General features: G+C 47.3%; 1 protein-coding gene across 2 annotated transcripts in view; it reads right to left on the reverse strand.

Moving 5' to 3' along the window:
* The window catches only part of LOC103372105 (TBC1 domain family member 12-like), a 25,024-nt gene that overhangs the window by 6,158 nt on the left and 4,347 nt on the right, over positions 1-14,519 (reverse strand). The window contains exons 2-7 of one of the 2 annotated variants that reach the window (XM_008301661.1): positions 7,171-7,306; positions 2,764-2,891; positions 1,904-1,986; positions 789-906; positions 610-716; positions 224-307 (exon numbers count right to left, since the gene is read on the reverse strand). In XM_008301661.1, the coding sequence (XP_008299883.1) occupies positions 224-307; positions 610-716; positions 789-906; positions 1,904-1,986; positions 2,764-2,891; positions 7,171-7,306 (656 nt within the window). Of the gene's footprint in view, positions 1-223; positions 308-609; positions 717-788; positions 907-1,903; positions 1,987-2,763; positions 2,895-7,170; positions 7,307-14,519 lie in introns of both variants that reach the window. The other variant, XM_008301662.1, reaches the window with a different exon arrangement.

A 14,519-nucleotide genomic window follows, 5' to 3' on the forward strand; every position in this document is an offset into this window, starting at 1 on the left:
GACAGATGCTTTGTTTTAGGGCCAAACTAGCTGCTGGGTGGCCGTGATGCAGACATGCTACATGGTGATGCGTGACAGCAGAAAAACCAAGACCTTATGCAGGTTTCTTTGGGCTGAGTAAGTTTGCAGAACATGCATTAAAAAAAGAGGAAGCTACAAAGCAGAATATGGGCTGTAAACATTATCAGTGAGACTTCAGTGTGAGATGGGAGATGTGCTGTACCGCTCTCGCTGTCGTTGACTGAACTGGTCTCACTGTAGCTCCTCCACTTCTCTTTGGCTCTGGACAGGAAGATCTCATAGAGCTCTGCACCAACACAAAACACAGACAAGGTTGGAGGGTTACCTATGGTCTGTGACAGAAATCAGGGTTTAACTTTCACACCAAAAACATCAGAATCGCTCAGCTCCGGTTTTACAGTCAGGTCTAAATCTCTTATTATAACAGATCCCTCTGCTTCGATTTGTTTTCCCCCAAATACCCAGATGAGCTTTGGAACACAAACTATTACACATGGGATTTGCTGACATTCATTAAAATGCAGAGCCAGCCCACCTGTATTTCATCTGACGACATTTCACAGAGCATGAAGGAACAAGTGTTGGTACCTGGTGTGATGTTCAGCTCGTTGCCGATGGCGAGGCTCCACACTCGCCCTCTGACGCTGGGGGGCAGCCCTTGCCACCAGAGCTCCCTGACCCGCCTCGTGCCCTTCCTGCACAAACAAACAGCCATAAGCAACTCAAACGCGCTGCACACGTGGCATCCCAAAGCCGTGGAGACGTACATGGTGTCCCAGTGTGGCAGGATCTCGTTGTTCCAGATGACCATGGCGTTGGAGATGCTGTCCTCCTGTCTGTGGCGCTCCTTCATCTGACGTTTCTTCTTCTGGGCTTCCTTCAGTTCTAAGAGGGAAGCATGGCACCAGGTTTGCTCACATTTAATCAGATCTTTGTTTTGCCTACAGGTAAATTCATGGTGTGACTCCTGTGCGTGTGGACGTCGTGATACTCAAGCTGAAATGTTTTATGGTGCAACTACTTTCATTACAGTTCCTTCAAATGGCAATAATAAACTTCATTTCAAACTGGAGCTACAAGGAGCTTCACAAGATAAAGGTAAAACATAAAAAGATGAACAGTCTCTCCTCATAACAAGTTTTAAGCACCATCGGTTTTCCCAGCGCATGTGCAGTCAGGCCTGAAGCTGTGGCCGAACATTTTTCTACCTACCACTGCATCATTTTATGTGCTGTATCTTCTAATTGTCTTTACTTTTATTGTGTTTTTTCATTCATATTTGTCTTTTTGGTCATTGTGCTTATGTCGTTGTTTAAATTGTGCGAGACTCTCATATCCACAGATTTGTCAGACTTCCCCCGAGGTGATGACGTCTACATGGGTGCACGGAGCATGACTTTGCCTTAACTTTGTCCCTGCAGGCCACCGTGTACGTGTCTGAACCAATCAAATCAAAGCAGATTTGTTAAGGCCAAGGCCAATTCATGCTTTCGACATCTCCAAGATCACACGTGATGTAAAAGTTTATCATCCAATCAAATCTGGGGACATCTGTGTCTGTGTGGCAACGGCCAGGAAAACAAGTAGAAGTAATTAAAACAGATGTTGGGTGTGTGGAGAGACTCATCAATAATATTCCTCATGAATGCTTCTCTGTATCCAGGAGGAGGCGCTGCTGTTTGCTCACTGTGTCTGGCACATGAACACCTAATCTGCAAACACCTGCCATATCCTTGTGTGTTTCCTTTGTTTGACACGAGGGGAAATGCAGCCGTCCGACGTGCACCTGTTGCATCATGAACAGAACCGATGTGGAACGGCTGAACTGGCCCTCAGGCTTCAGTTCGAATCCCAGACGTGTACATACAGTGAGTGAAAGTACCTCTCCTCTTGGCTCCTGCCACCATTTCCTCGTACTCCAGCTTGTGTCTCTGAGTTTCCTCCATGGACTTGGCAGGCAGATTCCTGAAGGACAGAGAGTCAGTCAGACAGACGGGCACACGGGCAGCGAGCCAGTTGGACGGTTTCTCTTCCTGTCAGGTGTTCAGCCAAACACAGCCACTCTGTCTCTCAGTGACACTGATCTGCTTCATCCTGTGGCTCCCACCAGATGCTCCCTGTTGCCAGGAGACGCCTGGCACATCACGGCTCTTAACTAAACTGTGGTATATTTAGAATTTGCAGCACATCGAGATTTACACCTGAGACCTTTGGGCTGCAGGATATTTAGCATGCTGGGAGGAAACGGGCTGAACTTGCTCTGTATTAAATGCTAACGCTTGTTAGCAACGCTTAGCGATATCTCAGCGCTCTAGAGCTGCAGCTAACAACTATGAGCAGGGTGTCATCCTGCACAGAGACATTTTTGTTTATCAAATGTTCAGAAATGACAGGAAAAGACTCAGATTTCTGTCAAATAAGGGGACACATGCTCCCTGATGGACTGGTCTCAGTATCAACAGTCTCCCTCCAGATCCATTCTGAGCCTGAAAAACCTGATCAGCTGTTTTATATTTACACGATTTGTCTGGTCTCAATCCTTTCTGATAATGTCCAGTTCTAATCTTCAAATCCTCGCTTCAAAATGCCGACCAACAGTCCAACACGCAGAGACGCAGAGTTCCCTCCTACACCAGAAGATCTGCTGTGAACTGGAAAACGTTTTTCTCAATTTTCTCAGACTGGACCAGTGACAATGGATAGTGTAGCTCCAGCTGTGTGATGTAGACTGGCTCTACTTACGCTGGCCGGTCCTCCAGGATGAGAGCTGTGGTGGAAAGAGGCTCAAACTCCAGATTCTTCCTCCTCCCTGCAGCCAGGGGGCGCTGAGGACACGGGGACACGCCCGAGTCCTGCTCCTGCTCCTGCTCCTGCTGAGGACACAGAACAAGAAAAAAAATGGAAACGTCACACAGAGTAGAGATCCAACAGTCGTAGCTCAGCTTGGTTCCACAAGCTTCTGCAGCTTTGTTAGGACGGATTTGTTTAATAGTTTGTCTGAGAAGCTTAAACATGATCTTTGCTGGCCTCCTTAGCCACTGGCAGCATGTCCAAGGCCTTATAATAGCAGGTCAGGTGACACAAGAACGACAATCCCAGAGGAGAATCATACATAGACGATGTGCAGAAAGTAAGTGAGAAGCTGCAGAAGTATTTCTAGTTGTACTTCATAGCTGTGTGCACCTGGCCATCTGCTGTTCAAACCACATCATCTCTTCATTGCAGTTTTGACAGTCAGAAGCTACACTGATGAAGGCCCAGTGGTTTATATTGTGTCCTCCATACTGCAGTTTTCACATCGTACAATTCTATTTATTCTATTCCACATAAACGCCTCGATTACCAGGTGTTATCCGCTGTGTTTATGTCACGTCCCAGAGAAGAGCGTGGTCGCCCATTCATCACATTTCCTCAGATCTTCATCTTATTACTTCACACACACACTTAAAGACATAAATAACATAACCAGGTTTCAAACAGCCGCTGGATCGGTGACGAGCACCAAGAGTCCTCATCAGCCCCAGGAGGTCGTGTGGGACTAGCAACGTGTCGAGTGCTTTATAGTGATTTAAATGCCTTTAATTCTCCTACATTTACATTTACAGACGCCATGTTTGTGGGTAAAGTTCTGCCTCTTTGCTAAATGTCTACAGCGACACAACCAGCCTCTCACGGGCCAGAACAACAGGAAGACGCTGTCGAGTCTGGATCAATCTGCATGTGTGGCTGACTGTGTGTGTGTGTGTGTGTGTGTGTGTGTGTGTTTTCTGTGTGTGTGTCAATGTGTGTGTGTGTGTGTGTGTGTGTGTGTGTTGAGCCTGCACAATAAACAGCTCATTGACAGGAGCAGGACAGCTGTGGGGCAACAAGACAAGGCGTCTTTATGAGTGATTTCTGAGCATCACCAGCAGAGGGAGACACAGGTTCTGGTGTAGAAACCATGTGACTGGTCAAGTGATGTCCTGGTGAACTGCTGTAAATGCCACTGTGCCTTTTACAATCAAAGCTGCAACATCTGAACCGTACAAACCAGAATGTACACAGATGACATGAATGTAAATCAAGAAAGGCTCATTTCAATCAGTGACAGAACCGACAGAACCAGCCTGTAAGCGTCACTAATTGCAGCAGCAACACTGCAAATGCAACGAGTAAAACCAGCCAGATGAGTGCTGCAACATGCAGCTGCACTAACCCGTCGATCAGAAGCAGCACACGGCCTGTTCCCTTGAATTAATTCCCACATGGAGATGGGTTCTGTGCATCGAACCCTTCCAGGAGCAGTGGGCTGCCACCAGTAGGTCAGCTCTACGCCTGGGTCTCAGCCACTCTGTACAACTAGCTTAGCATGTTTGAACGCCAGGAGAAACCAGAGCGGACCTGATCGAGGTTGGAGTCACCAAGCTGCTATGTCCGTAGGTGAATCATCATTTAATTCATTGTCAAGGACAAATGCAGAGGATGCGACACCTTCACCTTCTTGTAGGTGAATAGCTGCTGCTTGTCCTCGTCTACGCTACAGACAAGTGAGAACCTCTGGCCATGTTTATAAGAGACGGTGCAGCAGGTGATCTCTGCCTTTTGTTTAGCCCCAGCCAGAAGGTGAACAGTCCTCTTCACAGCGGAGGATGTGAGCTGGACCACTCGCTGTTTTCTCTAAGCACAGAACACTTCTCCTATAAACAGGAGAAAAGTCTCTGCCATCGTCACAGCTGTCTGCACAAGACCAATGAGCCACACCTGACAGGTACGCGGAGGTTTCTGGAACAGGCCTGACTAAAAACAGATCTGATGCGTTTACAGAACCAGAACCATTCATGTGCTGCAATAACTCTTTCCACCTCATGCTGGAACGCAGCTGCAGCTGCAGTTGGCGTTCCAGTTGACCCAAAAGATGCCAGAAGGATTGGAGGTCAGAGCGAAGGCTTCTTTAGTGCACGTTGTTCCAAACCACGTCTTAGCAGACCTGGCTTAGTGCATGAGGCCACTGTGATGCTGCAGCAGGAAATGGCCAAACCTAAACCTGTTGCCACTAAGCTGGAAGCTCATGATAGTCTCGAATATCATGATCAGATGTCCCAGTGTGGGAACTAAGACAAAGGATGATCACCAGTCGCCGTCTAAAGATCTTCATGGTCCTCCAGTAAGAAGCCAGTCATGTAGCGTTCCAGGGATTGTCACGGGTCTCTGAATGCGTCTGACCTAAGCAGCCTTACAAAAAAATACACAAAGTGCATCAAAACAAACATGTTTCCAGGGAGGGGTGTCCACATCCCACTGGCCGAACCAGGCCACAGCGTTTGGTCAGAGCGTGCTGCAGCTTCAGGGTTTCTATAAACTGTGCACCCTGATTCAGCGGTTTCTTGCTGTGAAACTAAAAGCTAAATAAAACTTCTGTCGTCACTTTAGGAAAGCCAAGAAAGAAACCATGACTCCTCTAAATGTGTTCACACTGGCAGACAGGTCAGTACAGAGCTGACTGAGAAGGTTCCATGAAGTCGCGTGGATTAGATCAGCCTTTATTACTGCAGACAAGGGGTCAGTTATTTACCATGACTGTACCATGTCCTGCTCTGAACTTCTTAACTCAGGAAGAAGACTCTGTGAGCCACAGATTCCAGTAAGTGTGACACCAGGACTTCTGAGTTTGTTTTTGCGCGATCGCTTTACATGGAGAAGTCACTGAATCTACAGCAGACACGGTTTGAACTTGCGTTTGGGCGTTGCAGGTGTAGAATCAGTCTAAATGAGCTGCTTCGCTGACAACAGAAACACAAAAATGTGTCAATGAGAACAGCTTCGAGTGGCAATGAAAGGTAACTGCACCAAAGTTAGCTAGCAGCTAATTAGCATGTGTTGTCCAAGAGCAAGAAGAACGTTTCATAAAAAACCAATACAAGGCCATCTGGGTGGTGCAGATGTTGGCCAGACCTGAGGCTGGTTTTAACTTCTGCCCAGCTTCCTGAATCTCTCAGGATTCCTCTCCTTCACTAAAGACGAGAGCTAGGACATCTCTTCGGCAGCAGATCCTGCACAAACTGTATTCAAAGGGAACAGAGTAAGTGAAGCCACCCCTCCTCCTCTCGTCTTCCTCCTCCACACTTTTGTGTCTGACGTGTCAACCGCCTTGAAGCCACATCTGGTCGGCTTCTTCCCTGATGAATCATCTGACTCTGGCGGCCGTCATGTGAGGAGAGAAAGGCCAGCAAGCATCAGACGGTTTGAGCAAAGCGGGCTCTCAGACTGCCTCTGCTGCCTTCAGACTGCACTGGACGGTCAGGGATCACACCGGCAGCAACCTGGAGCCGGAGAGGTCAGGCATCTTGCTCAAGGGTACTTCAGCAGGACGGGACTACGCTACATTAGCCTCTGGAGGGTTTAACACAGCGACTGCCTGGAAGTTCTTGCTGGTTGATTGATGGGAAAATTACATATCTGCTGGCTTACAGTGTGTGTGTGTGTGTGTGTGAGAGTGTGTGTGTGTGTGTGTGTGAGTGTGTGCGTTGGCGGGTGGGGGGCTGATCATCTGCCTCCTCAGCTGCAGGCGCTGTGCTGAAGTTGCTCGGCGACCGTATAAACTCACATATACACACTTTACAGCCTCCGTGTTGTACGTAAACAGGCTAACAGCATTAGCCTCTGGAGCATCTACAACACACACACACAGACCATCAGAACAGCCAATCAGACGTCTCGCAGGCCGAATATTGAGTCCAGATGCAGCACTCCACTGCAGCATCTGGACTTCCCGACGCAAACATAAACGTCCCGCACACTTTCTTTGATATTAAATAGCCTTGACCTGCAAGAAACTCTCCGTTTCATTATTGTTGGACCTCTTCAATGTCAACCAAATGTCAGAAAACAGTTCCATCCGTTTACATACAGCACAGGAACAAGCCAGACCACCACACTGGGAGTCCTGCTAGCCGGCCTGCACCTCACTGGCATTCTGCTACAGCGGCTGAATGTGTTTCAGTCACTCAGACTTTCACCTTTTGTCTTGTCTGTTCCTGTTCTGCATCCATTTAAAGATTAAAACACTCTGATAGTCGAAGCAGAACTTTGCTGCTCTTTGACAAACTGCAGCTAAAAGGCTGCGTCTGTCTATGTGATGACTCATATCATGACACGAGTTAAAGAACCAACCTCCTGTGCGGTCATCGTGGAGGCCAGGTCTTTACTCGGATCGCCCTCTCTGGCTGCTGTCTTGCTGAACAGTCGCCACCCTGGTGCATTGTGGGATGTTGCCTTGGGCTCTTTGGATTTCCTAGAAAACAGGCTCCTGAAACAGACGGACAGAAACGTACGCGTTATTAGCGCCCAAACTGATTTTAATGCAGTGCTGAGGGTGTGCCGGTCCATCTGGGGTCGAGAGAGAGAGAACACGCTTCGTCTGATTTGTGTTTGGAATATAAAGCCACATGTTGTTGTGTCCAAACTGCGGTTCTGCACATCCTCCTGTTTGTCCACAGTTCCTGTCCAAGTGATGCCATCGCTGCAGGAAAGCATCTCCACACAGGAAGAAACAAGATCCAAACGTGTCTCTTTAACAGCAAAGAGGTTAAAACAAGCTGAAGTGAAAAACAAACCTTAAAGTCTGTCTGCAGCCTCACCTGTTCAACTGATCGCAGCAGCAGGAATCAGACAATGTGTGAACACAGCCCGGAATAAAACCGTGTTTCAGGCTTCACCAACATCTTTTATTTAAAGAAACGGACTGAGTGTTTATGCTGCTGTATTCTGTGGCTGTGGAGTTCACCATTTGTGCCAAAATGACCTATTTATCAGCGGCTGAGGCCATCCCTGAACTCCTGGAGGCGCTCCGTCAGAACATCACCCAAATCTCATGTCAAAAGTGGGATGTTTCATCAAACCAATTTATTCTACATATCTAACTTTAAAAGTCACAAAAAATAGACTGACTGTAGAAAACAGTAAAAAACATTAAATCAAAAGTACTTCATGACTCAGCACAAAGGGAAGCAAAGAGTGACTCAGCAGCAACCAACAGAAACATGACAAAAACTCAGGAACTTCAGCTGAACTGCAGACGAGCATGAAACAGATAAAACATGTAAATATCTGCTCGACTAGAGAACAGTGTGGGAACAGGCTGCACACGCTGATTTCAGGCTTTTTCCCGTTTTGGTCAGATAGATGACAGAAGTTGTGTTTATGACGTTCTAACCGTGTCGTCGTAGACGTTCCTGAGTTTCTCTTTCCAGTCGTGTCGCGCTGTTTCAACCAAGTGCAGGATTTAATATTGCAGCGAGGACAGTGTGACAGGAACAAAAGCCCTGCAAGCTGAGGAGCAGCAACTCCTGACATGCTGTGACTGGGATTTCTTTGGTGGCTTTATTTGGTTGCAGAGAGCTGACAGACTTAAATGTATGGACTCACTGCTGGAGGTCTTTATTCAACTGGAATCGCTGACAAAGGTTTCTGGATAGCAGCACTCTGTAACAGAGTCAAAGTTCAGGTCAGCTTTAGACAACTGAGCCAACTTTGGCTGCAGAGGAAGCTTTGACAAACAGCTAAAAGCCTTTAGAAGGTTAGCAAGTGGAAGCTGGTGTGAGATTCTGTCAGTGCTGGTTTCTAGATGACTTCAGGTCCACATTAGTTTGTCATATGCGGGTAACACACAGTCAGCTGTTCAATGGATAAGAAGAACCTCCTTCTACAGCCCATACCATCTCCCCACTACGCTCCTGCTGTACCACCTCAGCAAACCAGCACAGTGTGTATGAGCTCAGACTTCACTGTCACTAATTCCTGTTTCCAGGAAAATTCTGAAGCAATTATGAGGAAATCACAGAAACTGAAAATATTTCCTCTCTTGTAAGAAATTCCTGCAAATTTTCCTCATCGCTCAGTCATGTGAACACCCTGAAAGCGCCCTCATCTGCACATCGCCGTCAGAAACAGGAATCCTGTCACCGTTCCAGTGAAGCTGTTCACATCGGACTCAGAAACCCCAGAAAACAATTTCAGTTCCTCAAACAGATGAAGGAAGACACGCAGTTACAAACAGTGAAGACGTAATGCGGTCAATTTCATCCTGATGGTGCAGTTTTTAAAGTGGAAAAACAAAAAAAAGCTGCCAGATCAGCAGTTTTACATTCGTTTCAGTGGAAGAGTCGGCGGGTCGCAGAAACAGGGAAGGACGGAGAGGAAGCGAAGGAGTCACAAACAGGAAGTGGAGATGCCAAAGAGAAGAGAAAGACGTACAAACACAGCGCTGCAGATTTGATTCCTCCTTCCTTCCCTCTAAGACTCCAACCCTTCAAAGACGGACACGTTTTGTTTCTTTCCAGAGATCAGGAAACAGCACCGTGTCCACACTGGAACTGTCTCGGACGAGACTTCTCATTGTCCTGGCAGCTGGTAATCCAGCTTCAGCCACCATGATGCAGAATGTTGTGGTTCTGCCGTCGTCTCCTTCTCAGTATTGTCCAACAGTAAACCTGCCATCTCCATGCATTAGTGTCCCAGACGTCCCTCCTCCTCATCTCACCGTTTCTGCTCAATGAGTTTTGCTGCCTGTGGCTCCTTCAACACACTGGCTTAGACAGCCAACAAGTGAAAGTATTCTCTTTCTTTCTGTTTCAGCTATGAAACATCTGCACACTATGGAAAACCTCAGTTCCCAAAAGCCACAGATGGAGGATTCAGAGAGCCCGTTTTGACCTGGCCGACAGTCGAAACACAAATAAGATGTGACTCCAGCCTGCACTGAAAACTACAACAACCAGAGCCCCACAGGGCACTGTGCTCTCTCCATTCCTGTTCACCCTGCACACCTCAGACTTTCAGTACAACTCTGAGCTGGTCCACTTGCAGAAGTTCTCTGACGACTCTGCAGTGGTTGGGTGTATACGTGGTGGACGGGATGAGGAGCACAGAGCGCTGCTGAGTGACTTTGTGGAGTGGTCTGGGAGGAACCATCTGCTCCTGAATGTGGCCAAGACCAGGGAGATGGTGATGGACTTCAGGAAGAAGAGGACGACCACACAGCCCCTGAACATCCTGGGAGAGGACATTAAAGCGGTGGAGGACTACAGGTACCTGGACGTCCACACTGACAGCAGACTGAACTGGAGGATCAACACCGAGGCTGAATACAAGAAGGGGATGAGCAGACTCTACTTCCTGAGGAAGCTGAGATCCTTCAGCGTGTGCAGCAAGATGTTGAACATTTTCTATCAGTCTGTTGTTGCCAGTGTTCTCTGCTGTAGTCTGCTGGGGAGGCAGCATCAGAGCCGACGACACCAACAGACTGAACAGACTGATCAAGAAGGCTGGCTCCGGTACCGGCTGCAAACTGGACACCATGGAGGCGGTGATGGAGAGGAGGACTCTGAACAAGCTGGTATCTATTCTGGATCAGCCCGACCACCCTCTCCACCCCCTTCTGGACAGGCAGCGGAGCTCCTTCTCAAACAGACTGATTCAGCTCCGCTGTCACAAGGACCGGTACCGGAACCCAGAGCAGTAACCCTGAACAACACAGAGCGTTCTCAGCTCTCTGCTCTGTAAAACCCTCTGTCTTTGCACTGTTTTTTCAATTTGCACATTTTGTACAGTCGTTTTATTTATTTTATTTTATTCACTCATTTTTAATTTTCATTTTTTAAATAGTATTTAACTTTGGCTCTTTTTCTGTTGTGACTGGTGTTTTTCTCTTGCTGCTGGACCACAGTAATTTCCCAGACTGGGATAAGTAAAGTATTTTTCTATTCTATTCTATTCTAACACAGAAGCTGTTAGTCTTCTCATGGACTTCACATAGCAGCAGTCTGAGCTGATGATCTGCTGCGTTACGCGAGACGCTGACAGAGAATTTAAAGCAAGTTAGGGTTGCCCTAACCCTAAACAGTAAGTGTAAATCCAAGGAACTTCCAGTAATAAAAACTAATGGGAATGTTTAAAGTGCAAAGGTGTGCACAAGAACGTGCACAAGAACGTGCAAACTTACAGAATAAAGAACTTGAGATAATAATGTGAATGATCTATTTGCTGCTGTAAGTACTTTAATGACACCTGGGGAAACCTGTGCAGGTGCTTTGAGTTTAGAAGATGACTAGTGTGTGACATTCAGTTTAAAACATTCATGGCCTCCAAAATTTGGGCTGATTTCTTCACAGTATTCTAATTTTTTGAATTCTTGTTTTCGTGGGTTTTATGAGCTGGAGGCCCAATTCACGTAAAAATAAACAAATAAATACTTGAAATCATTTAAATTGTGGGCCCTGAATCTATAATCTATGAAAGTTTAACTTTTTTAATGGAATTATGGAAATTAAACAATTTTTCCATGATATTCTAATTTTTTGGAAAGGGTCTATACACAACAGGATGTGAGTGCATCATTGAGCAGGAGACAACTGATTCCCTTCATGATGAACTGGAACACGATGGGAGCAAAGCGACCAAACGATGGAGGCGACAGTGTGAGCGTCTCGTTGTGTAAAACTCTGGCTACCTACGCGAGCTGCAGGCGTCTGAGGACGTAGCTCCTGCAGAAGTGACTCTGGAGTGGAAATAAAGCTCAGCCTTTGTTTGAGGGTGGAACCAGCAGCCAGACAGGTGGTGTCGAGGAATGGGACCGTAGACGTGGCATTCAGAGGTGGAAGGAGCAGTGTTTGATGGGGGAGAAAAGGAAAGTGGTGAGAAAACCCCAAAAGCTTGATATGTGCTCCTTAAGTGTTGCCTGGGTGTGGACGACCGCCCTGGCCTGCCCTCAGCGCCCAGCCAGCCGCCGTGGAGCTGCTCCAGCAGGCTGTTTTCTCCTCGGCGTGCCTCTCCGTCTGTCTGGATTTCCTCTGAGACGCCGTGACATTCCAGGCCAGCTGCCGAGGCTGGCGTCCAAACCAGAACCAGGCCTGACACAGATCTAACAAACAGAAACGTTCCTACACCTGGCAGTCAGACGAGACTTCACTGCTTCAGACAGATACCCTGGCTCCTCTGACTGCTCCGCTGCTGATGTCTATTAAACTTCTCTTCAGAGAACTCGCAACATTCAAGTTTATTATCCGGAAAAACGTTTGGACAAAAAGCTTCTGAAGGTTGCAGGTAAACAGCCAGAGCAGCCAGAACCACTCCCCTCACAGCCCTTCAGTGCTGAGTCCAGGGCCTCACCGATACACGAGTTTATACAGAACATCTGTCTTCTGCTGCCAGTCACGCTGGATGAAAGCCTCCATTAGATAAAAAGCATTTAGGGCCCAACACACGGCTGTCCTCCGTCCACCGTGCCCCAGCCTTCGCCTTATAAACAGACCATTTGAGGACAACTCTGACAGACGCTGCATTTTCAACTCATCTAAGTGAGGTTTCAATCAAACGTTGGACTCGTGCTCGCTGTGAGGCTGCACAGCCTGAGCCAGATAATCAGACTGATTTACAGGCCAGCTTCAGGACGTCTCCCGGCTGCTTTTCCTCCTCTGTGACGATAAACTGAACATTTTCAGTTGAATCGTGAGGATATCATGCTGAGTTTTCGTGAAACACTGATGGACATGTTTCACCACTTTCTGAGTCTTTACAGACCAAACGGCTGATCGATCAAGAGAACAGCCGGTTAGTTCGGCAGCAGCGGCTGCTACCACGTCGTGTCTGTGCTGCAGCTGTTGGCCATGTTGCTTCATCCACACCTGCTGCCACTCACTGGCTCTAACAGCACCAGTGCACATCACAAAGTAAATGAAGGGGATCTGGACGTCCCAGCCACCAGCTCTGGAAACTGACCTCAGCTCCACATCGGGACCAAAACCACTGTAGTTTATCATCAACTTAAACATTTAAGAAGCAAAACAGCAGTCTGTCCTCCATTTATCTCCTTTTCATTTGTTGTGAGGCAAAGAAAATGTACAAATCAGTTCCTGTGCGTCTTTGTGAGTAACATCCCGTTCTGTGACTAACGCACGGTGAACAGTTGATGATTGATCAGGAGCTCAGCAGCTGTCAGATATCTCATCAATCACCAACCATGGTGGTCACACACTCACCAGTAACTGTTTACCAATGAAAGCTAAAATGCTCTTATTTCAGCTTTTCAAACATAAACTGTTCTTGTGTCTTTCTGCTCTATGACAGTAAACTGGATAACGAGACCTCTGAAGGCATCATCTTGGGTTTTGGGCAAAACTGGTGAACCTTTTTCAATCTTTTCTTTTCACAGACCAAACAACAAATCCACGAAGAACTGAGATAATCAGCCATGTAAATAACTCCTGGTTGTAGACAGATTTAAAAAATGCAACTGTTTTTTCTCTTTCATGATTCCTGGCATCCTGCTGCTGACTGATTTCTAGCCGTGGATGTGCTGCTTCCATCAAGGCCTGATGTTTCTGTGAACACCGAGTCCAGTGAGTGAATGTGACAGGAGCAAAGGCTGGAGCTCAGATAGACAAGATCTAACCTGATCATCTTCAACCACCTGTGTGTGTGTGTGTGTGTGTGTGTGTGTGTGTGTGTGTGTGTGTGTGTGTGTGTGTGTGAGTGTGTGTGACCTGAGAAACATCAGGAGATTGCTGACATGCCTACAAAAGCCAGAAGCTTTCTAGGAAGTGAGAACTAGCCTTATTCCCCCTGACAGGACCGTCCAGCAGCTCTGCAGCACGGCGGAGCTGTGTGGAGGTGAAATGCTGCCGGATCGGCCCGATGATGGAGTCAGGAGCAGAGGCAGCAGTGGATGTGGGCTAAGCCCTGAGTCCATGCCCACTGAGCCTGTTGTATCACACATAGGGAACCGAGCGTGACTACCAAGCAGCTATCAAACAGCTATAGGAGCCAGACTGCAGCTGAGATAGGTGTCAGACGGTCAGGCCGCCTGGCCCACATCCTCCCTAATCCCTCTACTGGAACAGAAACCACTATGAAATATGGAAGTGAGCCACAGCATCTCTGCTCCTCTCTGCTAGAGACAAGAACTAGAAGAGCAGAGGGAGGCTAATGTTGGATGAAAGGATGTTTAGGTGCAGGCAGTAATCTGACTGCTCCCAACGCTGGATATGAGCACCCGGGTTCTATTTCCAGCACCAGGGATTAGGAATAACAGAATTAGATGGTGTGTTGTTGGGTCTACCTTAACGCTCAACGCTGAGGTTCTGCCTGACCACGTGCTGACTGGTGTGCACTGGAAATAAAATATGGTTCTGTACGTGTTGGGGCTGCTTTCTGAAGGAGGGAGCTGATTCCTGCAGAGTGCTGACATGTGAATAAAAAGAGGCTCCGACTGAAGCACGAGGTCACATTTTAAAGGTTGCACTGCTGTTTTGTGTGTCTTTATGTTTTGTAAAGCACTTACTAACCTCTAGTTTGTGCCCTGTGCTGATGACCTTCTCTCAAAACAAGGTCACATTGAACAATCTAAATACGTTACTTGGTTCAAAACACTTTCACAGTTTGTCCCATTTTCCAGCGTCAGAAATTAATAAATGCCTTAAAACAGACTTTGGAACTATGTAGTCTGAAGCTACGTCAAACTGCTG

Source organism: Stegastes partitus, unplaced genomic scaffold, assembly GCF_000690725.1.
Source record: "Stegastes partitus isolate 25-593 unplaced genomic scaffold, Stegastes_partitus-1.0.2 Scaffold1696, whole genome shotgun sequence".
NCBI classification, from domain to species: Eukaryota; Metazoa; Chordata; class Actinopteri; family Pomacentridae; genus Stegastes; species Stegastes partitus.